A 19,459-nucleotide genomic window follows, 5' to 3' on the forward strand; every position below is an offset into this window, starting at 1 on the left:
GGGGTTAATTTTTGTGTACTGGCCAGGTTTTTGATGCAGATTATAAACCTGACCTGATAACAGTTCATTGCTCCTGCAAGCATGCCTACCTGCTGTCTGTAAAGTGGGCCCTTCAGATCCTACCACGCATAACCATCCATCCATCCAGCAGTCTGGAGCAAGCTGAGAAGATCAAATCATTTGCCTTACTGTCCTGTGGCAAGTGGAAGGAGACCCAAAAAGGCACAGCTTTAGTTCTTACCTCATCAGCTCATGCAGTGCCCTCAGAGACAGACATGTTGTTCCTAGGGTGAATCTAGGGAGAGCTCTGGAGGGAGAGGGAAGTGAGAGACAAACCTAAGAACATGTGGGGGGCAGGAGGAGAGTTCCCAGCCCTGTCCTCTCTATATGATAATGTGAGTCCCTTTGGTGTCCATAAACACCCAAACAAGGTCACACTTTCACTGTGGCCTGTGGTTTAGTTACATAACTCCGAGTGGTAGCCTGTGAAGAGTCCCATCGCTACTAGGCATAAAATTGCAAAACCTAGAGAAACATTGCATCGACAGTGGCACTTCACTTGGGTTTACCATTTGTGTAGCTAAGTCAGCCTTCATTCAGTCCAAATTAGGTCTTGTGCTTTTATTTTTAAAAATTGGATATAATTAAGAAGACTTAAAACTCATGTAAACAATTCAGTGGTTTTAATATGTTAAATCTCACTATCTGATTTCAGAACACTTTTGTCACTCTCAGAAAAAAAAAAAAACACTTAGCAGACAACCCTAATTTCTTACTCTTAGCTTCTGTCAACATTTTTTCTGCTTTCTCTTTACAGATTTGCCTGTTCTGAATATTTCATATAAACAAATGTATACATTATGTGGTTTGTTTGTGTCTGGTTTATTCCATTTGATGTCAAACTTTTAATGTTTCTCTGTGGTATGTCAATAGCTCATTTTCATGGCTGAGTAATATTCCATCACATGTATATATTACAGTCCACCTATCCCTCAGCTGACAAATATTTTGGGATATATATATATATATATATGTATATATATATATATATATACACACACACACATACACAAATTACTGTCATGAGTAATGATGCTATATATATTTTTATGAGTATTTGCTCTCAGCTCTCCAGGAGTAGATTTGTTGGTAGTTTTACATTTGACTTTCTTAAGAACTAAGAAATCCTTTATCTGCTTCTTTGTATATGTTTAAAGCTCTATGAAGCAATCAGTTGGAATTTTCTAAAAGGGAGGGGGAGATTACACAAGGTGGCGTGCCTAGAGAAAACACAACTGAATTAGTGCTAAGTGGAAGAGGGAAAAATTCAGGTTATGTTAGACAATAAAACCTATTATTTTTAAAGGCAGACAGATTTACAGAAGCCTAGGAACACAAAAAACAGTTTGTAAATGCTGTAAGTTTTGTGAGTTTTGCTATGGTTTAAGTTTGGCTCTTGCACTAGAGCATCAGCCTTTTCTTGAAGTGGCTCGTTCATAGCTATGGCAAGCTGCTGAAGAGGCATGCTCATGGAAAGCAAGCTCTTAGAGGGATCTGCATTCTGGGCTCCTAAACCAAGCAGGACCCCTTGTCCTCATTGCTGTGTAGGACCCGGACTGTACACCTACCAGTCATGGAGCTACAACCACTGAGCCTTCCCTTTTCTTACTCAGTGATGACTTGGGGCTGACCCGTTTGTCCCTGTACCACTGTCTCTGGTGGCTGCCCTCTCTCTGCCCTTGATAGACACCGGTAAACACCATTTCCCTTGAGGTGAGATTTACCCACCTGAGTGTGTCTGTGAAAGTTTACCTAGAGGTACAGATTTAAGGTGTATTTCGGGCCCAGATATACACAGTGCTTCCTGTCTTTATTCCACCAAAGGAGCAGCCATTGGTGGAACTTGGGAAAGAAGACCTCATATTACTGTAAAGTACTAACTTTAAGTTATGATGATGTGCTCAGCCTTGTGGATCCTTGCTCTGGAAGAAACTGGGTCAGTGAGAATTTTATTAACACTTGAAGTAATTTGGGAGCAAACTGCTCCTGTTCATCCTTCCAGTTACTAACACATGCCAGCACCAAACCCAGCATGTAAACAATGTTGTACTGATCCACCTTAAAACCAAATAACTCATTTCTGGCTGTAAGTGGTTCACACTCTTGCTTTCCTAGCTTCCTTCTTCCATAGGTCCTTGTAGGCATTGTATCAGATCTATAGGATATTAAAGTTTCAGAATTCAGAGCTTCAGAACCCCTGAGACCATTGGCTTTGGAAGGGCCTGGCATATTTGCAAAGCCAAAACTTTATCATTTGCTGCTGTCAGGAATCCAGCATTCATGGGTCACAATGTTCAAGTTGTTGCATGCACGATCTGGCCTCCCCACTTCCCTCATTGTCCCCTTGCTTGCTCCTCACTGTATTTATGGGTCATCTGGATGTTTCTTGGTCCTCCAGAAGACAAAGGTATGTATTGCTACTTTCTGAAGTTGCTTATCCAGCCATCTATCCCTTCATCTACCTTTGCTCAGAAATCACTAGAATGTTGGTTTTCAGATGGAGCAGCCTGGTGCATGTTATAGAGATTAAATTATAATATTCTTCAAGAGTTTGGATGGGACCCTGATGTAGTGTATTTGCATCATGGAAAACATTCTTTTGTAAAGTTGTCTTAGGTTCTCAAGGGTGCAAGCCAGTAGGCAAAGTGTAGTAATTTAAAGAATTCTCGAATGCCATTGTAGTTATTCCAACCAATTTAAAAGTTGGACTGACTTGGTATTCACTGAAACCATGAACGCTGACTGAGATTGTGCCATTGTTGGTAGGGGGAGATGAGCTGAATAATATCTGTTATTCCAAAGTAGAATTGTTTGTTGTATGTAGACATAATGTTAGTTTGTTCATGATATCATTTGATCTTTACACAAACTTATGAAAAATATTTACCTGATTCGTTGAGAAATCTGAAACACAGAAAGGTAGCTCATTTACCTAAGTTCACGTAACGAATAGTGGGTAGAAGCAGGAATCGTAGTCCAGCATTCAGACTTCGAAACTATGTGTCATCATAGGCTCAGAAATTGCCTCTCACCCATGGCCTTGGTACAGGAACTTCAACAAAAAATGCAGAGGAGAGTGTGTTGAAGACATCCTTAATTAACCCTTAAATTATTTTTGTTTCTTTATCTCCTCTCCTCACAATTTCTAATTGTTTTCAGAAAATCCCTAAGCCAATTCTCATCTTCTCCAAAAAGAAGTTACAGAAAGTGAATGTGCTGCAAGAACAACAGTCTCTCACCTCTCTCTTTTGAAACATTTAGCACAGTATCTGCTTCTATGGCATGGGCAAGAACAGCTCCTGATACACTACCCCCGTATTGAAAGCTCTGTTCATCTATTCGTTAGTGCACATGTAAAAGAGTGTCAGTTGATTTTGCTTTTTTTTTCTGTCAAATGTATTTCTTTTGAATAACTTCCGGAAACAATTACATCAAAATTTTACACTTATTAAAAAATCCACATAAACTCTTTCCTAAGTCAGTGAAAGGAAGGAAGAAAATGTCAATAAATCTTCTACAAATGTCTTATTGCTGTGCAGTGGAGCACCTTGTATCCAGTGAGTGAAACCCAGTGCTGTTCAAGCCCAGCAGCAAGGAACCAGGCTGAGTAGTTAATGGCCGATGACTGGAGTGCTCCAGGGTGAGTAGGAAGTGGGTCATGAATCAGGTCATTCTAGATCATGCCAAATGGCCATCTCTGAAATTTCTCTTTCAGGAACGGTTTCAGACAAAGAGCAGGGTTCTGATCCTGTTCTTGTCAACGAGAAACAAGAAAAAGAAAAGACTATTTCACCTAGTAATTTAGGAAGAGATTCAGTGTCTGCCAGTGGTGTGCTGTTACATGTTTAACAACCGGCTTCGGGGAGAGGGGACTTTTCACATTTGCCAATTTCCATGGTATAAATAATCCCACCATGACCAATTTCAAGCTACCAACATGATAATAATAGGCTCTCAGAATTCCTGAAAATTTAGCAATCAGCTCTCACGAGCTAGAACAAGCCAGCTGTAGACCACTACCTTAAATTCGGGGTACTGTTGGTTACTCTCGGGAAATACAGACTTTGTATCTGCCTTGAGATTATCCTTATGTACCTTTTAAAAAGGATAAAAAGCAAAATAAAATTCAGGAACAAAGTTTCCTCTTCACAGTCAGTGGTACAAAGTAGAGGTTTAGTTTTGATTTTTCTGTCCGCAAAAATGTCCTCTTTTCACAGGCAGAGGCCAGGCATCGTCATCTTTGCGACTATAGTTTTCCACAGGCTTTGGAACGTTGCTTTTTTTTTTTTTTTAAATCATCTATAAATAGAAGTGAAAACTCTCTTTATAAATCTTTACATTTCGCTTGCTCTTTGTGTATCACAGCAGTGAGTGGTTTCAACGAAAGTTTTTTATTCTGCCTGGACTTATTTGGGAGCCTGAAGGTGAATCAAAATGGGCAGTATTACGTAAAGCCCAATTTATGTAACCTGCTTTGTCATTTAAGTTGTAGCCTCCATTTCCAACTCATTTCAGGATTTTGTTTTTAAGTCCAAAGCAAAAGGTGCTTTTTGCTTGACTCATATAAGTATGTACTGTGAACAGTGATGTCAGCAGCATTGTCTTCACTTGAGATAAGCTCTGTTGTTTTTCCTTCCAGACAATATGCTGCGATGGGAAATGGAAAAGAGGGCTACCTGGCAAGGAAGCAGTTCACCAGTTTTTGTGAGAAACCTGGACATGCACATGATGTGCTTTTGGAAGTAATCTGAGCTTTGACAAAATGAAGCAATTACATATGAACGCTGCGTAACATACCATTTGTCCATGTCATTCTAAGCTATAAAGGATACTATTTAGTAATTTTTCTCACAACCTGGCTTTATACCGTTTTGAACATATAAATATTTGGTTTTTAATACTACTCACCTGCCCTTCCAGCCCAGCACAGTGGCTTGATTGGTTAATCCTCCTCCTTCAAGTCCTGGGATCCCATATGAGCACCAGTTCGTGTCCCAGCTGCTCCACTTCCCATCCAGCCCTGTACTTGTGGCCTGGGAAAGCAGTCGAGGGCGGTGCCCACGTGGGAGGCCCAGAAGAAACTCCTGACTCCTGGTTCGGATCACCTCAGTTCCACCTGTTGTGACCACTTTGGGAACCAACTAGTGAATGGAAGATCTTTCTGTCTCTCCTTCTCTCCATAAAATCTAATTCGCCTTTCCAATGAAATTTTTTTAATTAAAAAAAGATTGCTAGCCTTTTGTTTAATTTTTCAGATTTTTATCTCTTTTGAACTATAATTTTCTTTTTACATTAAAGGAACTTTTGTTGAAAAATATGCCTACCTTTTATGTTGAAGTCAGATTGGATTACCAGAAGGAAAAGAAGCAATGCTACTGATGGTGTTTTAAAATGTGTGCGGGAGCTATCTAATTGAATACAACTCAAGCAAAAAATGTGTTGTTCCTGTAATTGTTTAAAGATTTATTTATTTTTATTGGAAAGCCAGATTTATATAGAGAAAAACAGGCACAGGGAAAGATCTTTTGTCCACTGGTTCCCAAGTGGCCGCAAAGGCCAGAGCTGAACAGATCGGAAGCCAGTAGCTTCATGTGGGTCTCCTATGTGGATGCAGGGTCCCAAGGCTTTGGGCTGTCCTTGACTATTTTCCCAGTCTGTAAGCAGGATGCTGGATCAGAAGTGGGGCATCTGGGACAGGAACCGGTTCCCATATGAGATCCTGACACATTCAAGGCGAGGATTTTAACTACTAGGCTACCGTGCTGGGCCACATTCCTGTAAGTTTAAATTTTCTTATAGCTGCATCAAAAAAATTAATAAAAATTATTAAAATTTTGTAAAAATTGATTTTAAAAATATTTAATATAGTATATCAGAAATGGTGTTTTCACAAGTACCCAATGTGAAAAATATATTGAGTTATTTTTTATTATTCTTGCACTAAGTGTTTGAGATCTACTATACACCTTACCCTTAGAGTAAACAATACCTATCAACTTCAACCGTGTCTCAAGGGCTCAGGCTAGTGGCTGCCATATTGGTCAGTGCAGCTCTGCAGAACAGCTTTAATCTTTCTTTTCTGCTCTAATCGTTCAGGAAAGATCTCTGGAAGATAAAGTGATAGAATATGATTGAAGCCTCTGTAAAATTTGACTTTTCATTATTTATGTTTTTGACAGTAATCTTACTGGGAGAAACTGAACCTCAGGTAGTTTATTTGTTGTATTTTTTTTTTCCCTTTTAATTTTTGAGGGATTAGAACTCATGAGCAAATTCTGTGGAAAACTGAAGGATACTACCTTCCAAAATTTAAGTGTTATTTTTCACTCACTGCAGCATCCTGTTTTAAGCAGGGACTGTTTTACTCATGTAATGTTCATTGAAACCAAGAAAGGCTTAATGGGATAAAACTGGCACAAAAAATTCCCATGATTGTAAGTGTTCCACCTGATTTTAAAACAGAACTCCATTCTGTGTAAACAAAAATAAGGCAAAGACCTTTCACATTTAGTTCAAGTCAGGTGAGAGGAGCTGTTGCAGTAAGAAGTGATGAAGTGTGATGTCTGCCCCTGTGGAATTCTGTCAGCTCCCTCCCCACACCCCACCCTGCCCTGCCAGGTGTAGTCTGTGTATGTAGGCAACTCACGTGCAGGCCATGCCTGAGTAGCTGTGGTCCCACACAGCTCGGCACTCTCTGGGAGGCCATCTTTCAGGTTCCAAACCTTCATCCTTTCCTGATGGACATTCTAAATGCCAAAGAGTCATTGTCCATGCTGAAACTGAGTACCAGAGAGGGCCTTTCCTCTCCCTCTGAGTATGCTACCCAGGGACACTGGAGCAGAAAGCAGAAGGACCTTTCTTTTTAGGATTTATTTTTATTTTTATTGGAAAGTTCAAATGCATAGAAAGGAAGAGAGAGCGATAGGAAGATCTTCTGTCTGATAATTTCACTCCCCAAGTGGCCACAATGACCAGAACTGAGTCAATCCGAATCCAGGAGCCCAGAGCATCTTCCAGGTCCCCCACAAGGGTGCAGGGCCTCAAGACTTTGGGCTGTCCTTGACTGCTTTCCCAGGCCACAAGCATGGAGCTGGATGGGAAGCGGGGCTGCTGTAATTAGAACCGGTTCCCAAATGGGATCCCGGCCCATGTAAGGCAAGGACTTTTGCTGCTAGGCTACTGTGCCGGACCCAGAACCTGTTTTTAAAACAAGCAAGCAAACAAACAAAACACATAAAAAATGTGCCCAGATCGGCTCTAGAAAACCTGGTGGAACCTATTCTCAGGGTCAGTGACTGATGAACCCCAGAACTTGCTGTAATTTGCCCTCTCCTGCCCCCAGCAGTACCTTCCCTCTGTGGTGTTGGAGCTCCTGAGCCCTCATTGAAAGAGATAAGGAAAGCCCTTGGTCCTGGCTTCTCTGCCACCCTCACTGACTGGATTTGTTCCCACTCTCCCTGCTTAACATAAAAAGTGTTGCTTTCACCATGCTGACCAGACTTCAGCCTAGTAAGAAATTATTATATGGTAATTGGCAAACCATTTATCTGTTGGAATATGGCTGCCATTTTTTTAAATTTGGGGACTATGGACCCTGCCTTTCGCTATGCATACTACAGTCCTCTCTTAGACTGTTAATATTATAGGTCGACTCATGTATTAAAACATTTAAACGGGATCAGGTTGTAGTGTAGCAAGCAAAGTTGCCACCTTTAATACTGGCACATCCCATGTGGGCACTGGTTTGTGTCCCAGCTGTTCTGTTTCCAATCCAGCACCCTGCTGATTTGCCTGGCACAAGCAGTAGAATATGGCCCAAACTCAATCCACCCACACCTAAGTGGAGACCTGGAAGACAATCCTGGCTCCTGGCTTTGGCCTGGCCCAACCCTGGCCATTATGGCCATGTGGAGAGTAAATCAGGTGAAAGATGTGTTCTCTCTCTCTCTCTCTCTCTTTTCCCTCCTCCTTCCTTTTTTTCTCTCTCCCTTCTTCACTTTCTGTAACTTTAAGTGAATATTTTTTTAAAAGATTTATTATTATTGGAAAGCCAGATATACAGAGAGGAGGAGAGACAGAGAGGAAGATCTTCCATCCGATGTTTCACTCCCCAAGTGAGCCGCAACAGCCGGTGCTGCGCCGATCCAAAGCCGGGAACCAGGAACCTCTTCCGGGTCTCCCACGCGGGTGCAGGGTCCCAAAGCTTTGGGCTGTCCTCGACTGCTTTCCCAGGCCACAAGCAAGGAGCCGGATGGGAAGTGGAGCTGCTGGGATTAGAACCGGCGCCCATATGGGATCCTGGGGCGTTCAAGGCGAGGACTTTAGCCGCTAGGCCACGCCGCCGGGCCCAACTTTAAGTGAATCTTACAAATATGTTTATAATCAGCTAAGGTCACATACTCAGTGCAATGCAAAAATTGTTGTGAGCCATTGCTGTCTTGCTGTTACTGTTCCACCGCTTAAATGTTCCCAGGAACCCTGACAGCACTCCTTGATCTTGTCCTGTGTGTCTTGCCTCCCCAGAATCCAGAAGGTGGTGGTCCTTTCTTTCACCTGCCTCATCCCTTGTTTGTTCTGTTTCTGATTGTGAATTAGCCACTTTGTCACCACACTTGTAATACTGTATCACGAGCATAATCAGGCTCAAGCCTGTATTTAACTGAAATAATTCCAATTCTATTTTTTGAAAGATAATTGAAAATAAATGATGCCCTTAAATGATTAATGGAGTGGTGGAGGTGTTGTGTGAAATCAGACCTAGGGTACAGTGGCTGTGCATTGTTAGAGATTATGTTTCCTTTTACGCTGAGCTTTCTGAGCACCTGAGCATCCTAGCCCATGACTTGCTGCTTATAGACATCAGTTACAGATGTCAGCAAACAGCGGGGCCCTGTTTTGCTCTCAGAATGAATGATTCTGTTTTGTGTCCATTTCTTTGCAGGGTTCACAGTGCAACTTTGATCTGGTATGGAACAGGTCTGTGTGGAATACATATTCTCCTATATACAGGCCAGGTTTTATGACCTTGGGTAAATCTTAACCTTCCTGAGCATAAGTTTTGTCATTTGAAAACTGGGAGGTAAATTTTATTATAAGTGTAAAGCACTTTTTATCACTCTCAGAATATAGTGAACAGAAGGAAGTGGTAAAGATCCAGTGGATACCCCTCGTCCTTCTTGTTGAGCTGTCTGGATTTCAGCTCTTGCTGCCTAAACAATCCTTCTTCTGTTGCTAATTATCTTTCCTTGACTTATTTCTCTTCTGTCGTCTTTATTTAATAAAACCTTTGAAACATGATTAGTGATCAATAAATGGCAAGAAATTAAATGACGCTTTTGTCACCGTAAGTGGCCGAAGAGTTCAAATAAATCATAAGATTAAGTATAAACCGAATAGCTAGACTTAAATATGAACTAATTGTTCTAAAACATTTCAAAAATGCAAAATAGTTCTGACATGTTGCTTGTTAGTGTTGGAGAAAAAAACCCCAGTGCTCAAAAAGGATTCTGAGTTAAGGAAAAAGTACAGAAGTATAATAGCCGATCCCCCGCCGTCCCCACCGGGGACTTTGGATAGTCAGAATAATAACTGTAACACCCAATAAGGATGTTTGTAATGCTACTGGACTCTTACCTGCAAGGATTAATTGCCAGTAGCTGTAAATGAAAGAAAAAATGAAAGGTAAAAGCATTGTCTTTGTCTTTGATGTCACTTCCAAAGCTACCCTCTCTCCTGGCCTCTCCCACTTTCACTGTTGATGTTAGGAGACAGAAATCATTAGGGTAGGTCTGTTACACTCACCTGAGCCCTAAAATAGTGGGCAGTTGAATGCAAAAGCAGAAATGAAAATCCTGTTGTCCTCTATTAAAGCAGGCACTACAAAGGTCTGCGAAAAAAAAGTATGAAAAAATACAATTCTTAACTTTTCAGAGTTGTTTTTATTAAATATATTATGTGGCCATGTCTGTCATTTTAAAGCAAGTGAGTTGTTTTACCTTTCTCACTTTGATTTCTACCATAATATGTACGTATAGATGAGTGTGCGTAGATAAAAGCTCGTTAGGAGCCTTGGTGATTTTTAAGAATGTAAAGATGGCCTGAGAACCAAAATGTTTGAAAACTACCTTTGTAGGAGACACCATGAAAAAGAGTTAATGTGGATTGTATTGCCTATTTTTTTTTTAAAGATTTTATTGTTATTGGAAAGCCGGATATACAGAGAGGAGGAGAGACAGAGAGGAAGATCTTCCGTCCGATGATTCACTCCCCAAGTGAGCCACAACGGGCCGGTGCTCGCTGATCCGATGCCGGGACCAGGAACCTCTTCCAGGTCTCTCACGTGGGTGCAGGGTCCCAAAGCCTTGGGCCGTCCTCGACTGCTTTCCCAGGCCACAAGCAGGGAGCTGGATGGGAAGTGGAGCTGCTGGGATTAGAACCGGCGCCCATATGGGATCCCGGGGCTTTCAAGGCGAGGACTTTTAGCCGCTAGGCCACGCCGCCGGGCCCGATTGTATTGCCTATTAAATTAAAACACCATTGATGACTTACAGCAAAGATATAGGAGACTTCTGTGCATGAATGCTATGGCGAAACTTAAGCCAGAACGTTATGTGTAGTTTATGGTTTCAAGTGAAGGATGGGAGGTATTCCGGTAGGCGTTGCAGAGGGGCAGATCCTTGTGTCTGACACACGAGCTCAGAGCATCTCCATGGAGAAGGGCAGGAAGCGTTAGTACAGTTCTAAATTCTAAAGCATGTTGCCTTTAGAGAATGAGTGATACAAACTTAAAGCAAAGCAGATCATCCATGCCCTCATTTCCCTTTCTTCTTCCATTCTTGAGCTCCATAAGTATCTATTGAGCTTTATTATATGCCAGGCACACTGAGTTAGATGTATGTTTGTTCTTGCATTGCTATATAATTTACACCTTAACTTTGTTAGCTATGTTTCTACTCATTTTAGCTAGGGGGAAGTCGAGGATCTGAAAACTGCAGTGCATTACTTAACCACAGTTCCTAAGTGGCATTTGAATATTTGTGATTTGAACTCTGCCTCCAGTGCTCATATCCTTGAATGTTAAACTAGATTGTTCCACTGGGCAACTGAGAATGCAAGGATTATTTTTACCTTTGTGAACTTCAGAGCATCCAGGCTTGGATTCAGGCCTTTTCTCTGCTACTTAACATCCTGTGTAATCTTATGTGAATTACTTAACCTCTCAGAACCCTGGTTCTTTTCGCTTTTCTCAGAACAGAAATGTCAATGCCTAGTTCAGTGGTAGCTCCAGGATTAAATGATGTAGTCTGTGAAAATCATCGCCCTGAGACCCTGGAGAACAGTTAGCACTTGGTGCTTGGGGTTTAGAGCAGCTCTTCCAGTGGTTCCCTGGGAACCTACTGGTGGTGGCAGTCTTCTCCAGGTGCTTGTTCCTATCCATAGGCTTGGTTGTAGCTGAGCCTGTGGCAGACCGAGTTCATGGGGCAGTGGGCCAGTTTGGAATGGTAGGTGAGAGAGCACAACACTTCACTTGGCTCATTATTACCCAGCCCTGTGTTCCAAGGAGTCAGCCTTCCTCTCCCATAAGTATAACTGAGATAATAACCACATATGTGGATGAGTGCCAGAGTATACAGAAGCACTGCATGATGTCCAACACCTTTTGGTGTCTGTCCATAATAAACTCTCAGGAAAAATACTCCAGTTGTCCAGTGATCAGTGATCGTAAGGTTAGAGACCTACCTACCGCCTTGCCCCCATTGAACAGTAGTCATCCTAGATTTGAAAACCCTATCAGGCCTGAACCAGCTGTTGCACTTTGGTGGATCTCAGGAAAGTATTTTCAGTACTGAACGTTGTTTTTTGCCATCTGACAGATGCAGGCGTGGCTATGTCTTTTTTGCAGTGAGCAGAATCTGCCCCAGTAGGTGAGAAGGCCTGAGAAGCTCAAGGTCTCAGAAGAGGAAAGTACCAGATGACTTCTGAGATGAATGTAAAGCAAAATGAAGTCTCTCATCTCCATGAATGTGGTGCAGTGTTGAAATTCCCCACGGCTCAGTTCTTCCTTTCCAGGAGGCCTGTGATGAACACGGATAGCCAGCTCTGCACCTAGGTTTAACTGACACTGGGAGACATGGGAAGAGAGGTCTAGCTGCCAGGTCAGCAAATCTGAGGCCGCAGCCAGCAGGGAGTTGAAGCACTTTTCAGTCTTTCCTAGAAGCTTGGCCTTGGAGGCTATTAACTTTGACCATACCTTGAGCTCCTGCCCATGTTGAATGGGCCATTTCTGGAAGTGCTACTTAGAGGGTGGCTGTCAGGATCCCTAAGTGACACCCACTTCATGTCCACAGGAGGTACTTTCACCACACAGGAGGTGCAAAGAAGCTCTTACCTGCAGGGAACAGCTTGAGTGGCAGGCAAGCAGCTTTCTTGGAATGTTTTCCAGTCCTGGAGAGAAAGGCGGCAATTGAGTCACTGCCCCTCTAACCTCATCCACTGACTCCTCTTTGAGTCGTTCTTGTGCCTAGGACAAAGACCACACAGTTGTTTCATAGATATCACGTACTGTTAGGTATAACCTAGTTGGTCAGTTCAGAGTCCGGGATAAGATGGAGGTGGCTCTTCAGGGTGACAGCATGACATACTGGATCCTGGCTTTGCCACTGACTAGCTCTTTGCACTTGGGAAAGTTACTTAGCTTCTTGATGCCTGTCTCCACATCTGTGAAAGGGAATAAGAATTGTATCCACATGGAGGTTGCTGTGAGGATAAGGTGTTTAGTATACAGTAAGCCCTTGGTAATTGTTAGTTGCTATAATTGTTATGTGTAATGTGGTAAGATGGCCCGAGGGTGATTTATTTTCAAGTGTTGGAAAGGATTTCAGGCTTCCTATGCAAAAGCCTGGTGGGACTGTTGAGTGTGGTGGGAGAGCTCTCCCCCATCATGATTCTTTGTAGGGAGGAGATCAGCTCACCTACCACTGACTGTGATTAAAGGAGGTGCATTTAGCATCAGAAAACCATAGTTTGGGATCTTGCTCAGCCACCTGGCTGCCCTTGGAGCTTAGAGCTTTTACTAAGTTGCTTTCAGTTAAGGTAGAGAATTTGGAATGACCTAAGACTACCAAGTATTTCATAAAGAGGGGTGGATAATCAAATTGAGGTCACACATTGGCAGCATTCATGCTTCTCCATTGGATGAATAGGATTTACATCGTTGGTTAAGATGTAAGACTTTACCTGACTATACCTATGAATGAGAAAGAATCAAAGTGAATTTTATCCTTTCCCCTTATCCATTCCTTAGGTAAAGTGGGGGAAATGCCTAAAGCAGGAATCAAGAGACTTGGATGCTTTTTTTTAAATAATTAATTTATTTGAAAGGCAGAGCAAGAGAAAAAGGAAGAGAAAGATAGAACAAGAGAAAAAGAACTTCCATTCGTTGATTCACTCTCTCAAATGTCTGCAGGAGCCCATACAGACCCAGGCCAGAGCCAGGAGCATGAGAGTCGCTCTTGGTCTCTCACAGGAAGCAGAGGCCCAGGCCCTCAGCACGTCACTGGCCCCTCATGTGCTGTTTCAGTGAGGTGTGCAGAGAGAGAGCTGACAGGCTTCAAAATCCCTACTTCTTGGTTGCAGTATGTTTTGCAGCCCAGGCCCATTATTAGCGGATTCATGGTGACCTTGTGTTAGAGGAGTGCTGTGCCGAGAGAGGCTGTGCCCATGCCAGTGCTGAGTCAAATTCCCAGTTTGAGCACCAGTTCCATGGAGACCTCTGTCTCAACTTCTCACCGGATGGACCAAACAGCCTGGAGTAAAAGCACTTCAGATTTCCTACAGCTTTAACGTAACATGAAGGCAGAGAATTGAATATATATTGTCTTATGTCACCCAATTCATTTTTCTTAGAAGATTTATTTATGTATTTGAAAGGCAGATTTATGGGGGTTGTGGGTGACATCTCTGTTCACTGGGTCACTTTCCAAATGGTTGCAAAGGCTGGGACTGGGCAGGGTTGAAGACAGGAGCTTCTTCCACATCTCCCATGTGGGTGTTAGTGGCCCAGGAAATTGAGGCATCCTCCTCTGCTTTCCCAGGGACATTAACAGGAAGGGCGAACAGGAGCAGTTTGTTCCCAAGGCTTTGGGTCATCCTCCTCTGCTTTCCCAGGCCACAAGCAGGGAGCTGGATGGGGAGTAGAGCAACTAGGAAATGAACTGGCAGCCACTGGGATTCCAGCTCATACAAGACAAGGATTCAGCCACTGAGCCATCATGCTGGGCCCCAGATTGTGTGTGTGTGAGTGTGTGTAAAAAAAATTTAAAGAACATATCCTTTGTCTCCAGTCCTTACTCCTTGCTGCCTGCCACACCTCTACTTAATAAGTAAACTGTGTGAAAAAAAAGGAACCTTGTCAAGGTAACGTCATTGGAGTGAGATAGTGTTCGGGACATTTTAGTCATAAATGCACAGATTCCCACACATGTGAATATATTACCACATGATATTGTAGTTATGTAAATCTGTTTGCAAAAACTTACGTCGGCCGAGTAGTTTTTCCTTCACCTGTTCCTCACCTTGTTATTTTGGGATCAGAAGAATAGAGTTAAGAATGGTATACTCCCTGTAAACAGAGTAGCAGTGCCAGAGCACTGATGTTGTGTGTGTACAGTATCACAGGACAGGGACCTCGGGCATCCAAGGACGTCTGTGGGTTTAAGGGCTGACTCTTGACTGTACTGGCAGTGTGCCAAGTTGGAATCCACTTTGTTCGGTTTCTATACACGATGGAGATGGTTGACAGGAGGCAAAATATAACCCTTAGAATTCTGCTCACACATATCATTGAGATTTCATATTGCTTTTATTATTTGGCCACGAAAATGGACATAATCCTTGTTGGCTTTAACACACCTACTAGTACTGCCTTCCCTATCCATCTTGCAAACTATAAGACAAGGCCAGAGCTTAAATTAAAATCCTCAGCTCCTTATCTCCTTCCCACAGGAAAGCAAATCTGTGTTGAAAACCGTAAAATTAAGAGGAGAGCAAGGATAGCATAATTTAACAAAAATTCATGGTACTGGATTCTGAGCTATATGACTGGAGGGATAGGTCAGACATTAAGAAGATACTGCCTGCAAATGCAAGTTCCTCAAGGTAGCGCTCTGGAAACAAGAAAGGCATGCAAAAAAGAGGGGAAAACCCATCTTGCTGTATATTTTTTCCAAAAGATTTTTATAATGCTTAGTTCCTTACATAGCTACCCCAAGAAAGTATCTTTACAGATTATTTGGTTATTATGCTTGTTATAAGGCTTTCAAAATGAATCCTAAAGCAGATATTTTAAGGCATAGTTAAAATATCTTCATTTTATCACTTAGGTGTTGAGATCGTTTCTATTGTAAAAAGGGCTTATGATAATATCCTCACCCACCCCACCTCCTCTAGAACTTAAAATTTCTTGTATTTAAGATGCTCACTCTATGTGTTTGGCAAACCTTATCATTAACACTTGAAAAGCATTAACGATTTTTAAGCGATTTACACATTTCTATGCATAGATGTTTATGATGGGTTGTACAGAGAAAAATCATATGCTGTGATAATGGCTCTGTAATTACAAAATGTCAAAGGCACTATGACCTGTGCAAGTTTTGCCATTAGAGATGAGCTGGTAATTATAATGCAAGAAGAATCTAATACGGAAATTAAAGCAGTGTACAAAAAAAGTGTGATTTTACCTCTCCACCCTTACCCAAGTTTCTTTTGGATGGAAATTTTAAGGTAGGTGGTGAAGAGAAGTATTATTAGTAGTAGTAGGATAATTACTTCTCATTTAGGGTGATCCTTCCTGTTTGAGCAACATACCTTTTCAACTAATTAGTACAGAACACCAAGTTGTGATTTAGTGTGCTTTACTGGTGTGGGTCCATGCACGCCAGTATCACAGGGGCCTGTGTTTTAACAAGTAGGTGGCACATGCTTTAGGCTTTGCTATGTATGTGTGTCTGTGTGCGTGCACACACACATATATACACACTTTTAGAGAAATTATTTCACATCCACTCTAGTCTGGTAAAATTTCACTAATTTGAGAGGAAGATGGCAAACTAGTGAATTTATTATACTCCCTTCTTCAATCCATGTTACTCATTGCTGTAGTGCTTCTAAACAGAGATCGTCCTGACACTGCTTTAATTAGTAGATGGCTTTGAAATCAGAAACATTTTAATGTGTGTAATTGTATTGAGGTCCCCCCTTTAGAGTTGTGGTGAAGTGTTTGGCTTTCGTTTTAAGAAAATTCTCCTTTAGATTGGTAGATAAAATCGTATTATTTATTGTGTCTAGCATTTTTTTAAAGTGTGTATGCATAATACAGTGATTAAATCTAGCTAATTAAGATGTGCCATCTCACAGAGTTAGCCTTTTTGTGTTGAGAACACTTAATATGTAATCTTAGTATTTTTTCCAGGAATATGTTAGCTAGAGTTTCTTTAAAATATCCCCCCAAAGGTTGATTCTTGTTTATAGTGTTAATTTATTTATTTAGCACATTGTTGGAAGAAAAAAAAATAATCAGCTTCAACTTTTCTTCAGTCAAAATGGATACAGATTAAAGCTTGATAAAGTCCTGATAGATAACCTGAGCCTTTCAAAAATATTACTGCATCCAGGGGTGGGAAGCTTTTATCTGCCAAGGGCCAATTGGATTTCTATAACACCATTCATGGACCACATAAAATCATCAACTTAACAATTAGCCTGCTGTAGATGCACTGGATTTCTAGTCTTGCCTGCAGTTGTTGCCTTGGCAGGGCCAGGTCAGGTGGTTTCACAGGCCTTACATGGCCAGTTAGGCTGGCCACTCTCCATCCTTGCTGTATCATTTTGGATTTTCAAATTTAAAAAATGTTAAGATTCAGTTGAAATCTGCTAAAATACAATGTTAATTTTAAATGCTTTTACAAGCTACATTTATATCCAATTCAAGGCCAGAGGAGAAGATGATAAACTGAGCAGGCACTAAAGCATAGCAGATAGTTAACGTTTGATTGGCAAACCTGTGTGAAATAAGAAAAGATGGCGTAGCATGCATGTACTGCTAATGAATTTTGTAAACAATAGCAAAAGTTTGTAGTTTATTGGGTTGTTTAAATTTTACTCTTTAAATTGCCGATTGTTATTCACCGGACAATTTTTTTTATTGAGTGCCCTTTTTTCGTTGTCGTCGTTCCAAATGTATGCAATGCAAGCAGAGCTTACAAAACATCTGTAACTTTTGCTTTCATAAATCTTGAGTGAACTTAACCTGGGAAGATAACCTGAAATCAAATATAAATATATATTTGCAAAGATTCTTCTCATATGGGATAACAGTGGTCAACCTAAATCACCAGAGAGGCATCGGTGAAATGCCTGGTAATCTGTTCATGTGAGATATGCATACGCCTGAGCACTCTGCGCAGACGTACTCTGGGAACCTCGAAGGGCTGAGTTTAGGTGTTGAGATGTGCAGGTGACTGTATGCTCATTATAGATTGCGGCCACTGTGCGACTTTCACTTTGGAAAGGAGACCAGAGCTTGGCATCCGTGCTTAACTGTTGACCTTGTGATTACTCTGCAGTCCAACAAAGTGCCCGTGGTGCAGCCTTCCCATGCGGTGCATCCTCTCACGCCCCTCATCACCTACAGCGACGAGCACTTTTCTCCAGGCTCACACCCGTCACACATCCCGTCAGATGTCAACTCCAAACAAGGTACGAGCCCCTGCCCTGCCCTGCCCTGCCCAGGCCTCTCGCTGAACGTGGAGCAAGTCTCATCAGTGTGAGGGACCCTCCGAGTGCCCTTACTTCATACCACCAGGTGGACTGAAACACATTTGTAGTGAAATGAGTAATTCATGTGATAGCAGTGCTTTTTTAAAAAAGATGTGTTTATTTATTTATCATTGGAAAGGTAAACTTAGAGAGGAGATAATAGAAAGATCTTCCGTCTGCTGGTTCACTCCCGAAGTGGCCACAGCAGCCAAAGCTGCACTGATCCAAAGCCAGGAGCCAGGAGCCTTCTCTCAGTCTCCCACGCAGGTACAGGGTCCCAAGGCTTTGCACCAGCTTCTACTGTTTTTCCAGGCCACAAGCAGGGAGCTGGATGGGAAGTGGAGCAGCCAGGACACGAACCAGCTGGGATCCCGGCATATGAATGGCAAGGATTTAGCCACTAGGCTACTGCACCAGGCCCTGATAGCAGTTCTTTAGAATACATAGGAATGGATTGCGTTTTCATTTTTTCAGGGTTAATAAAGAGAAATAATAAGCCATAGTTAGGATCATTTTTCAAAAAGAAGTTCTGAAAATCTTCATATAACATAAAGCAGTATGTTGTGATCGCTTCTTGGCCCTTTGGCTAAGATCAAGTATAGCAGTAGGTTGTGCATGTATTATGAAAATCGGATTCTCTGCTGTGTGCATTTCAGCATGCACAGTACCCGCACCCCATGTGTAAGGAGGGCACCTTCCACGATGCCTGGTGAATGCCTGAAACAGGATGGAAGCAACCACAAGTTGAGTGCCCTTTCTATCCTAGTCATCACTTCTTATGTACCATGGCCGTAAGTTGCAGTCAGTGATCCAACACTGAAATTAGCATGAATTCTGTTTTCCTCCTTCACAAAGTCATAAGTACAAGAAGTCGGAGATCTTAGGCATCTCAGCGTGTAGCTTTTCTCCTTACTAATGAAATGACTACCACCTTTTCAGTTAGAGCACACACTGTGATGTTTCTCATGGGCCTCTCTGAATTGCCAGTGTCATTGCTTTTGTGTCTTGAGGCTATTTTTACATTAAAATAATGGTTACTCAAGTGGAAGCACTGAAATACCCCAAGAGGCAATCTGATCATTGAGATGGCAGCCATGTGAAATGAGCAGCTGGTGTGTACAGGATGGATACACTAGACAGAGGCCCCGGGCCCAGGGTGCGTTGAGGTAGGACAGCTACGTATGCTGATCAGAATGGTATGCAATTTAAAACCTGTGATTTTTTTTAAGAACTCTGTGTGGAGGAGGAGACTAGGGGAGAAGGGAGGGGAAATCCCAGGGCCTATGGAACTGTGTCATAAAACGATAATAATAATTTAAAAAAACCAAAAAATTATATTTTTTGAAAGTCAAGATTACAGAGGGAGAAACAACACAGAAAGAACATATGAATTTTTTTTATTTCTTCTCATTTCATATTTTTCAGATCACAGTTGATTATGGGTAACCGAATACACACACACATTTAAGCTAGAAAAGGGACAGAATAGGATATTTTAACTTAAAATATTGTCCTTTTGAGCCTTTTGTAATTTTTTTTTATTTTTTCAGGGACATTCCCATTATGTTCTATCCTTTTTTTG

The 19,459-nt window shown here is 41.8% G+C and overlaps 1 protein-coding gene across 8 annotated transcripts in view; it reads left to right on the forward strand.

The window, feature by feature from the left end:
- The window catches only part of LEF1 (lymphoid enhancer binding factor 1), a 124,667-nt gene that overhangs the window by 66,680 nt on the left and 38,528 nt on the right, over nucleotides 1–19,459 (forward strand). For all 8 annotated transcript variants that reach the window (XR_009245840.1, XM_058666963.1, XM_036495119.2 and 5 more), the window contains exon 4: nucleotides 17,685–17,817. Coding sequence is in view for 7 of the 8 variants with exons in the window: in XM_058666963.1 (XP_058522946.1) it covers nucleotides 17,685–17,817 (133 nt within the window). In the remaining variant the exon portion in view is untranslated. The remainder of the gene's footprint in view (nucleotides 1–17,684; nucleotides 17,818–19,459) is intronic.

This window comes from Ochotona princeps, chromosome 7 (assembly GCF_030435755.1).
Source record: "Ochotona princeps isolate mOchPri1 chromosome 7, mOchPri1.hap1, whole genome shotgun sequence".
Taxonomy (NCBI): Eukaryota; Metazoa; Chordata; class Mammalia; order Lagomorpha; family Ochotonidae; genus Ochotona; species Ochotona princeps.